Here is a 16,671-nt window from a genome sequence, read left to right on the forward strand (position 1 = left end):
TGAGTTTGTAGGTATTAGTGAGCATTCATGTTGTTGGTGTCTTTGGCTGTCAGATTTATTCCCTATTATCATTAGTATTAATGTCAATGTCATCGTCATCATCATCATCATCAGGTTAGCAATTACAGTAGATGGTAAGTATACAATATAAGAGGGTTTGGTGAAATCCTGTTCTTGGTGCTAAAGGGAAGCGAAGTTTGCCACCCCCAACGTGCCTTTGGAATATTAATCATCTTAAGCTGGTTATTAAGGAACAAAAGTCTCTGAAAGAATCTTTGTCCCTCCCCATTTACCTGTCTAAAGGAATTTAGATAGAGGACCTGCTCCAGGCAGGAAGCCATCCTCATAGATAATGGCATCTTAATCTGAACCAGGTGCAATAGACTGGGAGGGACCTAGCAAGGCCCCTTTGATCAAGTCCTCTCTGTCCCATTGTAAAGATGGCCCAGCAAACCCTTGTTTTCCGAATAACTGCTTTCCATCTCCACGTGAGTTGTCTTCCTGCTCTTTGAAGTCCCAAACCCATCATCGGCATAGTTTTGGTCCTTACTAAAAACAGTATTCTTTTTTATGCTGTCGATTTTGTTAAGTACTTTTTTAGTTACCTCCATGAAGTGTTATTCTGTCACTTACTCTCCGGTCTACCCAATGTGACACCATTTCCAGGATGGTCCACAAGGACAGTGGCCCAGGCTCACCTACTGTCTTGGGGACAGAGAGCTTATGTTGAGAGATGACTGACACACAGTCACCTTCACCTGTTTCATCAAAATCTAAGGAGGACTTTGTGTGCTTCTACTGTCTTCTCTTCAGAGCCAGCTATAATGAAGCCAAGTGACAATCTGCTTAGGAGGCAAGGGGCTAACGGGGCCATGAGATGAAAGCTTCTGCACAGCAGCGACCTCAGGGAACACGGGGGGGCACGTGGGGGGCACCGGATGGGCGTGGGGACAGTGGCTCGCTTCGGATTTCTCTGGAAGAGCCACCTTGCACATTTTAATGATGGCACACCACATTCCGAAGACACTTCCAGGTGCCGAAAGGTTTTGTTATCACCCCCTTCCCTGTCCCTTTCTGTATTTACATTGCTCCTGGGGTGGCTGAGGGCTCCAAGCAGGTGGGCAACCCTCCCTGCAGTCAAGCAGATCCGCCACGTGCATTCGGTCTTTTCAAAGAGGCAGTGCTCTGGCCTCCTCCACTATCCTGATTTCCACCCAGTTGAGCTAGGACATTGACACTAATGAATAAAGACCTTCAAAACAGGGCCTATTGACGGTTCTTTCACTGAAGTGAAAAAAGAGTAGAAATACCAGCCTTTTTTTTTTTAACTGTTCACCCCTTGTAAACCTCCCAGTTGTTGAAAAATATTGTCTCCAGTGTATCTCTTTGATATGAAATATAGGAACAGAAATACCCAGACCACTGTGTCTCCATGACCCACAGACAGCTGATTTAATACGTATGCTTTACATTGTATGCTTTGGAGGGGGCCAAATTTCATGACAGCTTTCCCTGTGCATGTCCTCTACTCCCAGGGCTCTCAGCACTGAAGGCTGTGTACCCACCCCCATGGCTGATCCCCTCTACAACATCTCCAACAGACCTCACGGGTTTGGGGACACATGCTAGATCTAGAACATCCTCCTGTTATCTCAATCTTGCTCCAGTCACAATTTCTCTGTAGCCATCCTGCTGGCTCCATAATGCTGGTCCAGGGCAGTAGACTTTATGATGACCCCAGTGACGAATGGCAACTCAGAGGAAAAAGCCAGTAATATTATAGCCTCACAAGAATGAATACAAGCCCTGTGCGTGCAAACGCTGAACACTGGGGAGAAGGACAACCCTAGAGAGTGGAAAGAGAATATTAAATATGCATCTGCCGCCATCTGGCACTACCCAGAGGATTCTAATGGATGTAAAAGCTTGATTTAATCTTAAAGCTGAAAGCTTAACTGACATGATAACAAACAAAATGCAGCATTGAAACCTGCATATATACACCATATGCAGGCTCATAAGAGAAGGCTCATGACGTTAACACTTGTAAACAAGAAAGAAAAGTCTCATGAGACACAACTTTGAAAGCCTGAAGAAAGCGTTTCATGAATTAGGTCAACATCCTGACAGAAAGCCAACCTACTTCTTGCAGGCTGGCAGGACAGCCCGGGGCACGGGTGCTGAGTCCTGTGTGGTCTTGGACGGGGTTCATGGTTCTTAAACTGATCTAAATTTGTTTCAGAAAATTGTGTAGCACACTCTTCTCCTACTTAGCATCGGCACTGTTTGCCTGGGGTTGGCTAGCGGTGGTGAAGGTAAAAAGAAGATGGCAGGGGGCAGAAAATATCCTTCCTGCTGGTCCTGAGCCTGGGTGAGGACTGACTTAGTGTAGAGTTTGGTTCATGCGCATTCATTGGGACATTTTTAGTTCATTTCCAATATTTTATTCTTTCCATTTCTCCCACCTCCCTCTCTGTTTCCCTTTCTAATTTCCCATTTTCTTCCCTCTGCTTTTTCTTCGTCTTCCCCTTTTCGTCTTCATTTGCATTGACAGAAAACACTTTTATTCCTCATCCCAACTTTTTCCATTCTTTTTGTTTTAGAACTATATACTGTATTTTATTAGTTATTGTAGAAATTTTAACAGATATATTTTAACTTAAAGTCTAAAAATACACAATACCTTTACTTCTCCTAGAACATAAGGACCTCACAGGTTTATTTCCTTGTCTCTGTAATAACTTTGCTTTTATTTTCCTAAGTGGACACAAGTCCTATAGCACTTTGAATTGAATTATCAGACCACAAGGGCAGCATGGAATCCAGTTCTCAGATTTTGCCAGGGCAGATAGGGGTGAGGAACTCCTAAGAGAGGGCTGGCCCCCTCCTCACCTTCTCAAGGGCACCAGTCAGGCTCCTCCTGCAGGGGGAGCTTTCTTTTGCTTCCTAATCAATCCAGGATGTGCTGCCCTTCACAAATTCCAGATTTACACGGGCTTCTCCATCTGGTCTCTTACCCTGTTAGGCAGCCAGCTTTGTCATGGCTCTGGCTTATTTCTTATACATTTTTAATTAACTATAAATACTAATGTTTTCTATCCTGCAAGCTTTCTGATTATTAGCAGAGCAAATAAGAATGTAGTTTTGGGATTGTGAGTGCTTGGAGTTCAAACCAAGACTCCACTACTTATCTGCTATGGTTTTGGGCAAATTAACAAACATCTGTATACCCTAATTTCATCACAGGTAAAAGGAAGGGCACTGCCTCACAGGTTAATGTGGGCATGAAATAAATAGGACAGTGTCTGGTATACAGTAAGAACTCAGACATGAGCTGTTGATTTGCTATTTTTGTGCTTAAGAAAATGTTCTAAGGTTATATTGCATTCTACTCTACAAGGGGGCTAATGCTGTACCATATGAATTTCCATAATAAATAATTTTTAAGTTTCAAGTGACTTTAGGTAGCTTACTTATGTCTGAATGTAAAGAAATGGCTTCTTCACTGACAAAATAACAAGTATTTGATATGCATTGTATGCTGTTTTTCTTCCTTTTAGAAAATATTATCTCTTGAAGTTAGAGCTTCAAAGTCTGTTTTTCAATTATAAATTATTCCTATATGCTGTTGGACTAGCAGGTACCCCTCCACAGAGAGGATTCTATCACTTAAATGTAGCATAATAATAACATTTTTGGAGAAGATGATGCCAACAGCTGGTTCATTTCATGGAGAGTCAAAACACATCAGTATATGCATGGCAGGTGTGGACAATCCTGCATATCGCATGTGCTGGCATTGCTCCACTAATAACACCAGGAAAAATAAAGTCCACCTTCAAGTCTTCTACCCAAATAACGCAGGTGACATTTCCCAAATACCTGGTGAGTGAAGCTTGGTGGTTGAAGCCGCCACTCTCTTTGGGGATGAAACAGCAGGCTTATTAGCATCTTGATCTTTTTGTAATTCTTTCTTTGTTCCTATATATAGTTAAAAAAAAGAGAAACAGAAAGAAAGCAAAGCAGTTACTATCGGAACAGCAACACAAGCTGTCTGGGGAAAGGGAGGTTTAACAAAAGGCAAACAGAACAAAGCCATGTTTGGATGATTTGTTGCTATGCTCACCACTCTCAGCGCCTGAGGAATGACACACTTGTTCATAGCGAAGAGACCTGCGTTGCAGTGAGCAACACAGGGGAATAAACACACTATTGACTCTGATTTGATGAAACTGTCTCTAGAGGTCACAGCACCCCCATGACCCTGACGAATTACTTGGGAATTAAAATTGTCCTGTCCTTAGCCATCAGCATGACCTGCCCACCTCTTTCTGCAGAAACTAATTTTCAGATGACACGGAAGGAAGCTGTCACTGAACGTAACTTCTAATGACTGCTGCATCGAGGGCTGAGCCCCGGGGGAGTGGGTCGGAGCCTAATTACTGTCCATGCACCTGGCTCACACGCTGGCCTACGAAGCCGTTGTGCTGTCTCTGCTGGGCCGTTGAGGACCCAGGGCTGGCCCTGGCAGAGCAGGGTAAACTGAGTGTGGGCCGTAGGAGTATATGGAGCGGTTTCTCCCTGTGTGCTGGGAATGGACACTCACCTTCACATCACCTTCATCGGAAAGTCAAGGAACAATGGGTGGAAGATTAGGCAAAAAACACAGACTTGGATGAATCTACACCTGCCTCCACTTCAGCACAGTTCATGTCATTTCAAAAAAAAAACAACCTTGGTGATGGTTTCTTTGATGCAGACCACGAACCTCCACCTTCCCCACAAACTCTGCAACCTTACTCCTTCTCCAGAAGTAACTGATGCTGGCAATTTGGCAGTTACTCTCCCAGACCTTTTTATAGATATTGTATAAAAATCTACACATTTACAAATACAGCTATTAACTGAACAAATCACGCACTGTAATTTCTTTTTACCCTTTCACATTTTTAAAAGATCTTTTCTTATGTATTTATAGATCTTTTTTAAATGCTACATTGTATTAATGGGCAAAGATGTACCATACTTCATTTACCCATCTCTTCTTGATGAATATTTAGATTGTTGGCAAGTCTTGGCTATCAAAATGGCTCAATGTCCTACAATAACCATTCTCCTACTTGTTTCTTTGTGCACATATGCCAGTATTTTTACAGGACAAATGGATAGAAATGCTTTTGCTCATTTGCAATATCGCTAGACACAGTCAACTGTCAGGCAAAGAAGGTACTAATTTGCACTTCCAACCAAGAGCCTGTGAGAGCAACTTTCCTCATGTCTCACTGACGTTGCAGTCTCAACCATTTAAAATTTTGCCAGATACCTGGAGTCTTTTCATGTTGGTCATGTGCAGTTTTTCATTGGAAAATTACCTAACTAAACCCGTTGCCCATTTTTCTTACTGATGTGTAAAGACTCTTCATTTATTCTGGACATTAATCCTTTGCCTGCAACACAGGTTACTGTTTCCAGCCTTTCACTTTTTAAAACTTACTTGTAGTATCTTTCATTGTACTGTAGTTTTATGAAGTTTTAATGTGTTCAAGTATGTTAACTTTCCCTCTTCAGCTCTAAGAGCGCTATTATAGTTTATGTGTACATGCGTGTACATGCAAGTGTGTGTGCACGTATGTGATGGGGGGAGGGACTGTTTCCAGAGTTTGGGGAGGGAGGCAGGTGTTTGGATCCCACCTTCTCCCTTGATCTTCTCTGGCCTGACGGGGCACTGCCCCCCTCAGGCCACTGCCTCTGCCTCAGCCCCTATTCATCCTAGGCCACCTACCTTCAGCTTTTGCATCACAGACCTGTTTTTATCTCTTTTGCTTTACTGCCTTTGGACTATCTGTCTTAGTCGTATTGTTTGAATCTACTAATGCCTGAACTCTCTTTTGCACCCTCCCCATTCTTCTCCCCACCCTCAATATGCTTTGTGGCACTCAGTTAACACACCCGTCTTTCACATCTCAGTACCTGGTGTGTTCGCGCTTTGTGCTCAGCTCAGAAACACCAGGAGTTACCTTGGTTTGTTTCTTTGTTCCATGCCCCCATTTGGCCTATCTGTTTGCTGATTTTCCCCTGGGGAAAAAACCCATGTCTGGCCATATTCCCGCCCTGCACTGCCTACAGAGCCATGTCACTGACACCCCCTGCCTGCTCTGCTGCTCCTCTCCTGCCCCCTGCAGCATGTCCTCCCACAACAGGGGCTGAATGCTTAAAATACAAGTTAGAGCAAGTCTTTCCCAGTTTCAAATCCCCCAACCACCTCCCAGGACACCTAGAGTAAACTGCCAGCTCCTTGCCACACCACAAAGCCTTGCAGACCAGCAGTCTCCAACAGAAATTACATTCCAAAAGTAAAAAGTACATTGAAATTCATTGTAATAATGTACTTTATGTGACCCAACATTTCCATAGCTCTTCAACATGGCACAGGTCACCGTTCAAGTGCTCAATAGCTGCTTATGGGCCAGTGGCCACCACAGTGGAGAGCACAGCCCAGACGACCTGGTCCCCTGGATACTTCACAGACACACTGCGAGGGTTTATCTTGTAGGTAGGTCTGACTGGGTGACAAGGTGCCCAGACCCTCGGTCAAGCATTATTCTGGGTATACCTGTATTCTAGGTATTTCTAGATGAGACTAATACCTTAACTGGTAGACTGAATAAAGCAGATGGCACTACTTAATGTGAGTGGGCCTCATCAGTCTCTTGAAGGCCCAAGAAAAACAAAAGGCTGAGAAGGAAGGAACTTCACCAGCTGGATGTTCAGGCTGGAACATCAGCTCTCAGACCTGAACTTATATCATTGGCTGTCCTGGGTGTCCAGCTTGTTGACTGGAGACCTTGGGATTTCTCAGCCTCCATAATTGTATTTATTTATATGTTACATCATATATATGTAATATAACATATAAAGTATATAAGGAATACATGTTCTTCATATATGAAGGGGGACTCCCTCCAAAAAAAAAAAAACAGAATTAGCTTCTAGAGGACAAGCCCCTTATAGTACAGGCTTCCCCTACTAGGTGAGTGTTCTAGGAACCCATCTGTATTAGTGTACCAGCTGGCCTTGTTGTGAGATGCTGTATTTGGCTTCAGTGGATTTTTTTGAAGGCTCTTTCAATGTGTTTGCCCATTTCAGAGCACTACACTGAGTGTTCAGCAGTTTTGGACCAAAAAACAGCATGACCTCCATGCTCTTCCCTTCTTATTCACCCAATATTGCCCCAAGTATTGACTTTATTTTGTTTCCCTGTATGAAAAAATCCTCAAAGGGAAATGTTTTGCTAATGTGGAAGAAGTGAAACAAAAACCATCAGAAGCACTACAAGGCATCAAAATTGACGAGTTCAAAAACTGTTTTGAGCAGTGGAAAAAATGTCCCGATAGATGTATTACATCAAATGGAGAGTACTCTGAAGGTCACTGAAGTTTAAATATGTAAGAATAAATACACCATTTTTTATAAATAAATTCCATGTTTTGGGGCATCTCCCCAATGCTAATGTCACTTTGCCCCCTGCTTGCATACTGTAGCCATAATGCCAGCCTTGCTGGTGCTCACACATGGTGCAGTTCCTCCTGTTCTGGGAACTTTAGCTTGAGTTCCTTCTGTACATGGTTTCTTCATCCATGCATTCAGCTCTCTGCACAAACGATAATCTTCAGAGAAGCTATGATTGACCCTCTAGGTGAAAGTCCTCCTGCCCACTGCTACTCTTTCACTTGCTTCATTCTCCACACCATTTCTCATTACCCCCAAATATATTTCATACTCATCTGCTTGTTTATTGTCTACCTTTCCCACTAGAACAGAAACATCACTGGTCAGCCATATATATCCTTCCCTGCACAAAGTGGTGGTTCTGTCAATGCCCTTTGTGCCTCTCCCCCTCCGTCTGGGCTCCTTTCAAGACAGGTCCTGCGTAAGAGTTCTAGGGCTCACAGAGGCTGCATCTCAGGGTCCCGAAAGCCCAGCCAGCAGTCCACACCTCTGATGGCACACCCACACTTCAGAATATCGATCTGTACCAATGGCTAATCTGTCTCTTCCATTCCTTCCCTCTGCTTTGACTTTAAATATCAACAAATATGAAAAAGCACCAAGGCCTCTGGGAGCTAAGAAGGGAAATGTAAAAGGATGAAAGTCTTTAAAAGAAAACTAAATATGCATATTTATTCAAAGTTCTGGTATTTTCTATACAGCCCTCATTGAATGCAATTCTGCAACTTCTAGCAAATATTTAAATATTGATAGACTTGACTCGGTAATTCCGTTTCTACAAATCTCTCTTTGGGACACTTGCAATGTGAAAATGTAGGTTTAAAGATACTTCATACATTATGCACAATAATAAAGAAGTGTAAATAACCAAAATACACATTGGGGAATGGGTAAATAAGCCACAGAATGTTCATACTACAAAGTACCATGCAGCTCTTAAAAAGAATGAGGTAGCTCTACACTGTACTGGCATGAGAGCTGCCCATGATAAACAACAAAGCAAATATATACCACAGTTGTTAACAGGTGAAAAGATCTGAAAGTCAGGCACCAAATTTTCAATAGGGATGACTTCTGAGCACTAGCACTGAAGGGCTTTTACTTTTTATTTTAATAGGCTTCTGCATTATTTCCATATTGTATGATGAATCACACATTATTTCTATAATAAGACATAAATAATAAAGGGAGAGAAACCAAACCAAAATGAAAATAGTTTGTCTGATCTACAAAAAGAGAATGAGAGAAACCAGAATAGTACAACCAATTCTGCAGAAATTACTATGATCAAAAGTTTCACCAGCCTCCTGCTCCTAGGAATACAACCCTGCCTGGAAGATTCCTGTGTGGTTCTGGGAGTTCTTGATGGAATTCTAGCACTCAGTCTAGACTTTCAGTTCTTTTTTTTTTATTAATTTATTTTTTTATTGATTATGCCATTACATTTGCTCTATTTCCCCCTCCCTTCCCCTCCACCCTGCATACCCCTCCCCCACCATTTCCCCCTTTAGTTCATGAACATGTGTCTCAAATTCTTTAGATTCTGTATTTCCCCTACTATTCTTACCCTCCCCCCTATGTATTTTCTATCTACTGTCTATGCTACTTATTTTCTGTACCTTCTCCCCCCCTTTCCCTCCTCCCACTCCCCTGTTGCTAACCCTCCCTGAGATCTTCATTTCTATGGTTCTGCTCCTGATCTAGCTATCCTCTTAGTTTGCTTTTGTTTTAGGTGTGGTTCTTAATAACTGTGAGTTTGCTGTCCTTTCACTGTTCATCTTTTTTATCTTCTTTTTCTTAGGTAAGTCCCTTTAACATTTCATATAATAAGGGCTTGGTGATGATGAACTCCTTGAATTTGGTCTTATCTGAGAAGCACTTTATCTGTCCTTCCATTCTAAATGAAAGTTTTGCTGGGTAGAGCAATCTTGGTTGTAAATCTTTGGTTTTCATGACTTGGAATACCTCTTTCCAGCCCCTTCTTGCCTGTAAGGTCTCTTTTGAGAAATCAGCTGACAGTCTGATGGGAACTCCTTTGTAGGTGACTATCCCCTTAGCTCTTGCTGCTTCTAGGATTCTCTCCTTCATTTTAATCTTGGCTAATGTAATTATGATGTGCCTTGGTGTGTTCCTTCTTGAGTCCAACTTCTTTGGGACTCTCTGAGCTTCCTGGATTTCCTGGAAGTCTATTTCCTTTGCCAGGTTGGGGAAATTCTCCTTTATTATTTGTTCAAATAAGTTTTCAACTGGTGGTTGTGCCTTTCCCCCTTCTGGTACCCCTATAATTCGGATGTTGGAACGTTTAAAGATGTCCTGGAGGTTCCTAAGATTCTCCTCATTTTTCTGAATTCTTATTTCTTCATTCCTTTCTGTTTGATCATTTTTTTCTTCCTTCTGGTTCTCTCCCTTGATTTGAGTCCCAATTTTCTTTCCATTACTATTGGTATCTTTTGTATCCCCATTCATTTCAATTAATTTAGCTTCCATATGTTTCTCTAATTTGTGACTAAAGTCAACCAGTTCTGTAAGGATCCTTATAACCAGTGTTTTGAACTGTGCATCTGAAAGACTGGCTATTTCTTCATCACTTAGGTCTATCGGTTCTGGGGCTCTGAGTTGTCCTAGAGCCATTTTTGGTCTATTCGTGCTGTTAAGTGAGCGGAGCGAAGCCTTAGTTGTTTACCAGGACGGGGTGACCCAGGTCGCTGGTTTGTGACGCTGTGTGTGGGGGCGGGGTCAGAGAGGGAGCGAGGGCGTTCCTCTCCGCTAGCCCAGCGCATCCAGTCACTCACACGCCTCGGGCTTGTTTATCCGATCGGGCTTGTTAATTGTGCGAGCCTGCTGCACCGCGCGGTTTTCCCTTCTCACTGGTTTCTCTGCACGTAAATGCGTGCGACCGACTGACCCACCGCGCCGCTTCCCTGTGCGCTCCGGCAGCCAGCTGGCTGGCAATCAGCGCCCTCGGTTGCCTGCGCGCACCGCGCACCGCCCCGGGAATTTTTTCTTGCTAACCTGCTCTGCTGCTGGCCTCACTCCTCGTACTGGTCCAGCCGAGTATCTAGTTGTCCTTTGGACTCCGTATTGTCAATTTTCCGTGTGGCTTGGTTGTGACTGCTGTTAAAAACAGTTGTTCTTAGATTTGGTTGTGCACAGAGGTGAGGTGGATCCTCCATCTACGTCTCCATCTTGGCGGAAGTAGACTTTCAGTTCTTTTTGTAGTTTTCTTGTGATCTAGACTCAGCCCAAATGTTTTTAAGTAACCATCAGCTTTTACTTAACACTAAGGCTTTGGAGTTACCAGAAATGCCAGCGCAGTTTTGGTCTCATGGTTCTTGTGCAGCACTCTGGTCAGTGTCCCTCAGTCTCCTTGGCTCCTGTTCCCTCCCTCTTTCCACCTGAGTGAAGCTGTCCTAGGGTCCTGCCTTGGTCTTGTCCTGTCCACTTTCCTGGATGAGCCTGTCTACTCAACAGGCTTGCAGCAATGAGCTGTACACACTGATGACTGTGAGACCCAATATTTTCAGTTCAAATGGGCCCAGGTATCTCTCCTGAGAGCTACCCTGTTTGTGGTTGCTGATGAGACATTACCACTTACCTACTGGATGACCAAGTCATCATGGGCCAAAAAAGACTAATTACCTGCCTCTCAAATCCACTCCCCTTCCTATATTTTCTTTCCTAATCAATTGTTCCCCTAGTCACTGAAACCAGAAGCCAGTGAGTCCTCCTCCTTACCCTCCCATGTTTAATTATTCACTAACTCTTCCTGATTCTGCCTCATTTGTAGACCCTAAATCTGGCCCTTCATCCATTCTCACTTTTCCCCTTAGCTCAGTTCCTATTATTTCTTGGGGTAGGAGGCAACTAGAAACATGTCCTGAGTGATTTCTTTGTCTTGTGTCTTATCTTCATTTTTACTTAATCCATCTTCCTCACCACTACCAGAATGATCTTTCTTAATCATTAACCAGATCACATGACTGTCCTTTGAAGAGCCATTCCAAAGCCTCCTGTGATCTTCAGAAGGAAGGCCCAATTCTGGGACATGGGATAAGCCACCTCTCGGATTTCATCTCCTCTCCTGTTCACTCCTGCTGTGACACCACAGTTTCTGGTTGATGCTCTGTGTCTTCACTTATACTGTTCCCTTAGGCTGGACAGCTCAGCTCTCCCATATCTGCTTGGCCCACTCCTGACCATCCTCAAATTTAGTTCATTTCTTACCTCTGAAGCATCTGGGTTAGTTTTCTGTTGCCACTGGAACAAACTACCACTAATTTAGTGGATTAAAATGACACAACTTTATTCTCTTACAGTCCTGGAGGTAAAAAGCATGAACTCAGTCTCACAGGCTAACTGATTGTTTTGGCAGGGCTAGTACTTCTGGAAGTTCCAGGTGAGAACCATGTCCTTGCCTTTCCAGCTTCCAGTGTCCCCTGGCTGCTGGCGCCTTCCTCCATCTTTGAAGCCCATCATTCCAGTTTCTGTGTCGCATCTCCTTCACCTCACACTCTTCCCACTTCCTCTTATAAGGACCCTTGTAATTATACTGGGTCTATCCAGGTAATTCAGGATAATCTCCCCATCTCAAGACTCTTAACTTGATCACCTCTGCAAAGTCCCTTGGCCATGTAAGGTGGAATTCATGGGTTCTAGCGGTTAAAGTATGAACGTATTTGGGGGCCATTATTTGCCTTTCATGCCTTCTCTAACTGAATTAATAAATGAATAAAACCTTTTTACTCACCAGGAAGGCAAGTACTTGGCCTACATTAGTCCTCTGAGCCCCCATCACTTATTATGTAGCTTTTCCCAAATTTCCCAACTCCTCATGAATACCAGTCTTTCCTTAGACCCTGCTCAGTTATCCAGTCTCCTTCCTCCAGTGCAGACCATATGCCTCCAGCGGACATCTCATGTTTCACCTGACCAACTTCTTTTAATGGTACCCATGCTGGTCCATGTGGTTGCTGACCCACCTGGATCTGAAGGTGGGCATGTGCCCAAGCCTTCCTAATCAGAGCTCTGCCTCACAGTGGTTCTGGTTTGAGAATGAAAGCAAGATCCCAGTTGGGATAATAAGAGACCTGCCTTGGGAATTTTACTGGAATTATTGGAAGAGAATTCTTATAATGATAGATGACTAAGCTGGTGGAATGTGAAGTCTGAACTGCCACTGGCCATCTTTGTCTCCAGTTGGAGATAATCCTTGTGAAGAAGAAGCCAACAGAAGGAAAAGAAGGGTCAGGAGATGGAAACGTATTCAAGGTAACACTGTTCAAGTACCTGGGTTCAACCATCCCTCACTTCAGCATCACCTCAAATTTTCAGTTATGTGAGTGTGAGCCACAGTCCTTCTGACCTTTCAATTCCTTTTTTGTCTAAAGCAGTCTGAATTATGTTTCTCTAACTTGCATCCAAACAAGACCTGAATTTTACAATGGTAGACAGAGAAAATAACTCCTTGATAAATATATGTTCATGCTCCTCTCTCATGGGGCTGTAAAAGGGCAACACTAGTCAGTGCCCCTTATGCACACATAGGTTCAGAGTTATGTAAGAGAATGTATACATACAAAACCCAGAGCCCCACCACTGTGGCTCTGGGGGTGGGTGGAAGAAGGCAGTAGAAATGGAAAGAAATGCCAGCCTTACTCTGGTCTCAGAGGAGACATTCATCAAGTTTCATTTGAAACTCCATCACTGATAACATTCACCCAATTCCAGATACTACAAACCCAAGTGTTGCTAAAATATTTTATCACAGTAGAGAAGCAAGAGGCATCCCAAAGGCCTAAAAGTTGAAAGGTACTTCCTGGCAATCCACACAAAGTTCCTTGGGCCAGGGGAAGAAAGGGAAGGGAAAGAAAGGGGAGGGGAAGGGAGGGAAGGGAAGAAAAGGAAAGGAAAAGGAAAGAAAATGTGCAAGCTTAGCTTTCTCACATGGTCAAGGGTCTTCCACAGTGACATGAGTTACTTTGACAACCACTGGGAGAAGACCTGATTTTGTGTTTTATTCCTAAACTGGACATCATAAAAGTGACTAAAAACCTGTTCATTGTGGATACTTAAAGCAAAGACCAGCTGCACAAGAGCTGTGAGAATGACTGAAGCTGCCAAGGATCATGGGCTTGCTCTGAGGAGGAGGCTGTCATCTAAGAAAAAAATGCAATGACAAATGACAACAGTTAATGCCAAATCCTCACTGAACATATCAAATACAGAGGGAAGTTAGATTTAAAAGAATAGTTGGAAGAATGCTATACACTTGTTCCGTACAAAGAAATAAGCACATCAAAAAAGATAAAAGGAAATTTTTACAGGCTCTTAACTCCACATACAATAGGCCACACATACCTGCAAGTAAATCTAGTATAAGTAAAGAAAAATAAGAAACAAAAAATGATGAAGAAAAATACACAGCAACAGACTTTATCCCTCACCCATCTCACATCCTCACTCCACACAGCTGTGAAAGCACAGGGATCAGGACTCTCCCCCATTTTTAGTAATTTTTAAAGATCAGAAGGAATATCTGACATTGGTGGAGAACGGACTCAGTGAGGAGAATCTGAACCCCACAGGCCTGCTTCTGGGTAGGAACATGAAAAACAAAACAAGGGGAGGAAGATGAAAAGGAGCAAGGAGAAAAGTGAAATGCAAATGTGGAAACAATGCAATGATCATTACTGTGCCAGTGTAGCTGAAAGGAGGTGAATAGAAAAACACAAATGCTGTAATCAAGAAATAGAAATTCTGATGTCACAGACAAAACAAATAGAATGGGGAACGTTTCAAGGAAACGTTTCTGGGGATTAAATAAAATGAAGATAGGAAATGTTATCTAGATAGAAATATCTCAAATAAAAGAGGAACTTGGATGCATTGATGGGGGAAGGAGGGAGAGAGAAAAAGAGAGAGAGAGAGAGAGAGAGAATACTCCAAAGGAGTTGAGGGACAAGAGGAGAAGGAATGTTTTTAGCTGCCAATAGTAATTTTTAAAAATCAGAAGGAATGTCTGACATTGGTGGAGAATGGAGTCAGTGAGAGGAATCTGAATATTGAGCTATATTTGAGGAGAGGCTGCATTTTAACCTATTTAAGGTTCACTCTATTTCGACAACCATTTATTGCATGCTTGAGAGTAGACACTGTAGCTGGGAATATAAAGGAGAATAAAAATGGCCATCATAAACAAAGCAACAAACAACAAGTGTTGGAGAGGCTGTGGAGAAAAGGGAACCCTAGTGCACTGTTGGTGGGATTGCAGACTGGTGCAGTCACTGTGGAAAACAGTATGGAATTTCCTCAGAAAAATAAAAATGAATCTGCCTTTTGACCCAGCAATTCCACTGCTAGGATTATACCCCAAGAACCCTGAAACACCAATCCAAAAGAAACTATGAACCCCAATGTTCATAGCAACACAATTTACAATAGCCAAGTGCTAGAAGCAACCTAGGTGCTCATCAGTGAATGAGTGGATCAAAAAACTATGGTACATTTACACAATGGAATTCTATGCAGCAGAAAGAAAGAAGGAGCTCCTACCCTTTGAAACAGTGTGGATGGAGCTGGAAAGCATTATACTGAGTGAAATAAGTCAGGTGGTGAGAGACAAATACCACATGATCTCACTTTTATAGGAACCTAATCAACAAAACAAACAAGCAAAATATAGCCAAAGACATGGAAATAGAGAACAGGCTGACAGTGACAAGAGGAGAGAGGGGAGGGAATTTCAGGGGAAAAGGGGAAGGGTTTATGGGAACAAGTTTAAAGGACTCATGGACAAAAACAAGGAAGGGAGGTGGAAACAGGAGGGAGGTGGGGAGAGCTGGGGGTGGGCTGGGATGGAAGTAAAAGGCAGAAAACTGTACTTGAACAATTAAAATTTTAAAATGGCAAAAAAGGTTGTTTTTCAAAGAGTCCTACAAAAATTATACTTACAACACAGACCTAATTGTCCTCTGAAATAAGACTAAGGAATTATTTAACTCTAAAAATTGTTGTAAAAAGATAAGAAAAGAAGAATAAAAGAGTGTTTTTTGACATATATATGTGCAAAACCTTTACAAATATCTTCATATTCATTCATTTTTAAGCTCCAAGTATGCATCAGGTGCTACTCCAGAGAAAGAGAGATGTGTGAGCTGTCATGAAGGTTGTATTTTTGTGGAGTGTATTTATTATAAGATTTTATAAATGCCAGGTGCCATTTTGTTGTTGCTTCTGTGTACTTGTATATTATCTGACTTCACCCACTGCAAACACTGTTGGTGTTATTACTAGTATTGTTACTTTGCAAATGAAGAAACTGAAGATGTGGAGGTTGCAGCAACAGCCACATTTACCAGCATGTGGCTGAGCTGAGATCTGAAACTATGACTGCCTGCCACGGGAATGGCCTCTGCGAGTCTTGAGGAATAGTGAGTCCTGCTGGCTACCTGTGCAATACATTCAGAAGCACGATGAATTCAGGTGAGTGGGATGGGGTTGGGGGTGCGAATGCTCACAACAGAGTTGGGAGAGAGGACAGGAGAACACAGATGCTTTTATTCTGTGATGTGACCAAGAGAACAGGACATGGTTCAGGCTATTTGTTGTCTGAAGTTGGAGGCCAGTGAATCCCTAAATTCTTCCCACCCCTGGTCTCAGCCTTTGTCTCTGCAACTCATGGACTACACCAGATTCCTTACTCCTTTGTAAACCACCCCCTCCCACTTTTGTCCTCAACTTCTCAGAGTTTGGCTGCCATGTACCCTTCTCTTCCAACTACCTTCAAGTTAGGTAGTCCCCTGCAAGCTATCTAATGTGCCACCAGAACCTGAAGCCCCCATGCTCCAGTAAAACTGCTTTTCTGCCTGGCCGGGCAGCTCAGTTGGTTAGAGTATCATTCCTGTACACCAAAGTTGTGAGTTTGATCTCTTGTCAGGGCACAAACAAGAATCAACCAATGAATGCATAAATAAGCGGAACAACAAATTGATCTCTCTCTCTTCCCCTTTCTCTCTCTCTAAAAAAATCAATTAAAAAATTTTAAATAATTCGCTTTCCCACCTAGGTTCCAAATTATTGGCGGCATACTCTAACACTGCTGCCTGCCACCACCAAGTAGGGGGTCTTCCCCTCACCCCAGGTCCTGCCATCATCCTGGTAAAT

The 16,671-nt window shown here is 42.9% G+C and overlaps 1 protein-coding gene across 2 annotated transcripts in view; it reads right to left on the reverse strand.

Annotated features, from left to right (window-relative positions):
* The window catches only part of MTUS2 (microtubule associated scaffold protein 2), a 620,738-nt gene that overhangs the window by 151,958 nt on the left and 452,109 nt on the right, over nt 1-16,671 (reverse strand). For both annotated transcript variants that reach the window (XM_053672918.1, XM_053672919.1), the window contains exon 6: nt 3,883-3,981. In XM_053672918.1, the coding sequence (XP_053528893.1) occupies nt 3,883-3,981 (99 nt within the window). The remainder of the gene's footprint in view (nt 1-3,882; nt 3,982-16,671) is intronic.

This window comes from Artibeus jamaicensis, unplaced genomic scaffold, assembly GCF_021234435.1.
Source record: "Artibeus jamaicensis isolate MK-2021 breed Jamaican fruit bat unplaced genomic scaffold, CSHL_Jam_final contig_793, whole genome shotgun sequence".
Lineage (NCBI taxonomy): Eukaryota > Metazoa > Chordata > Mammalia > Chiroptera > Phyllostomidae > Artibeus > Artibeus jamaicensis.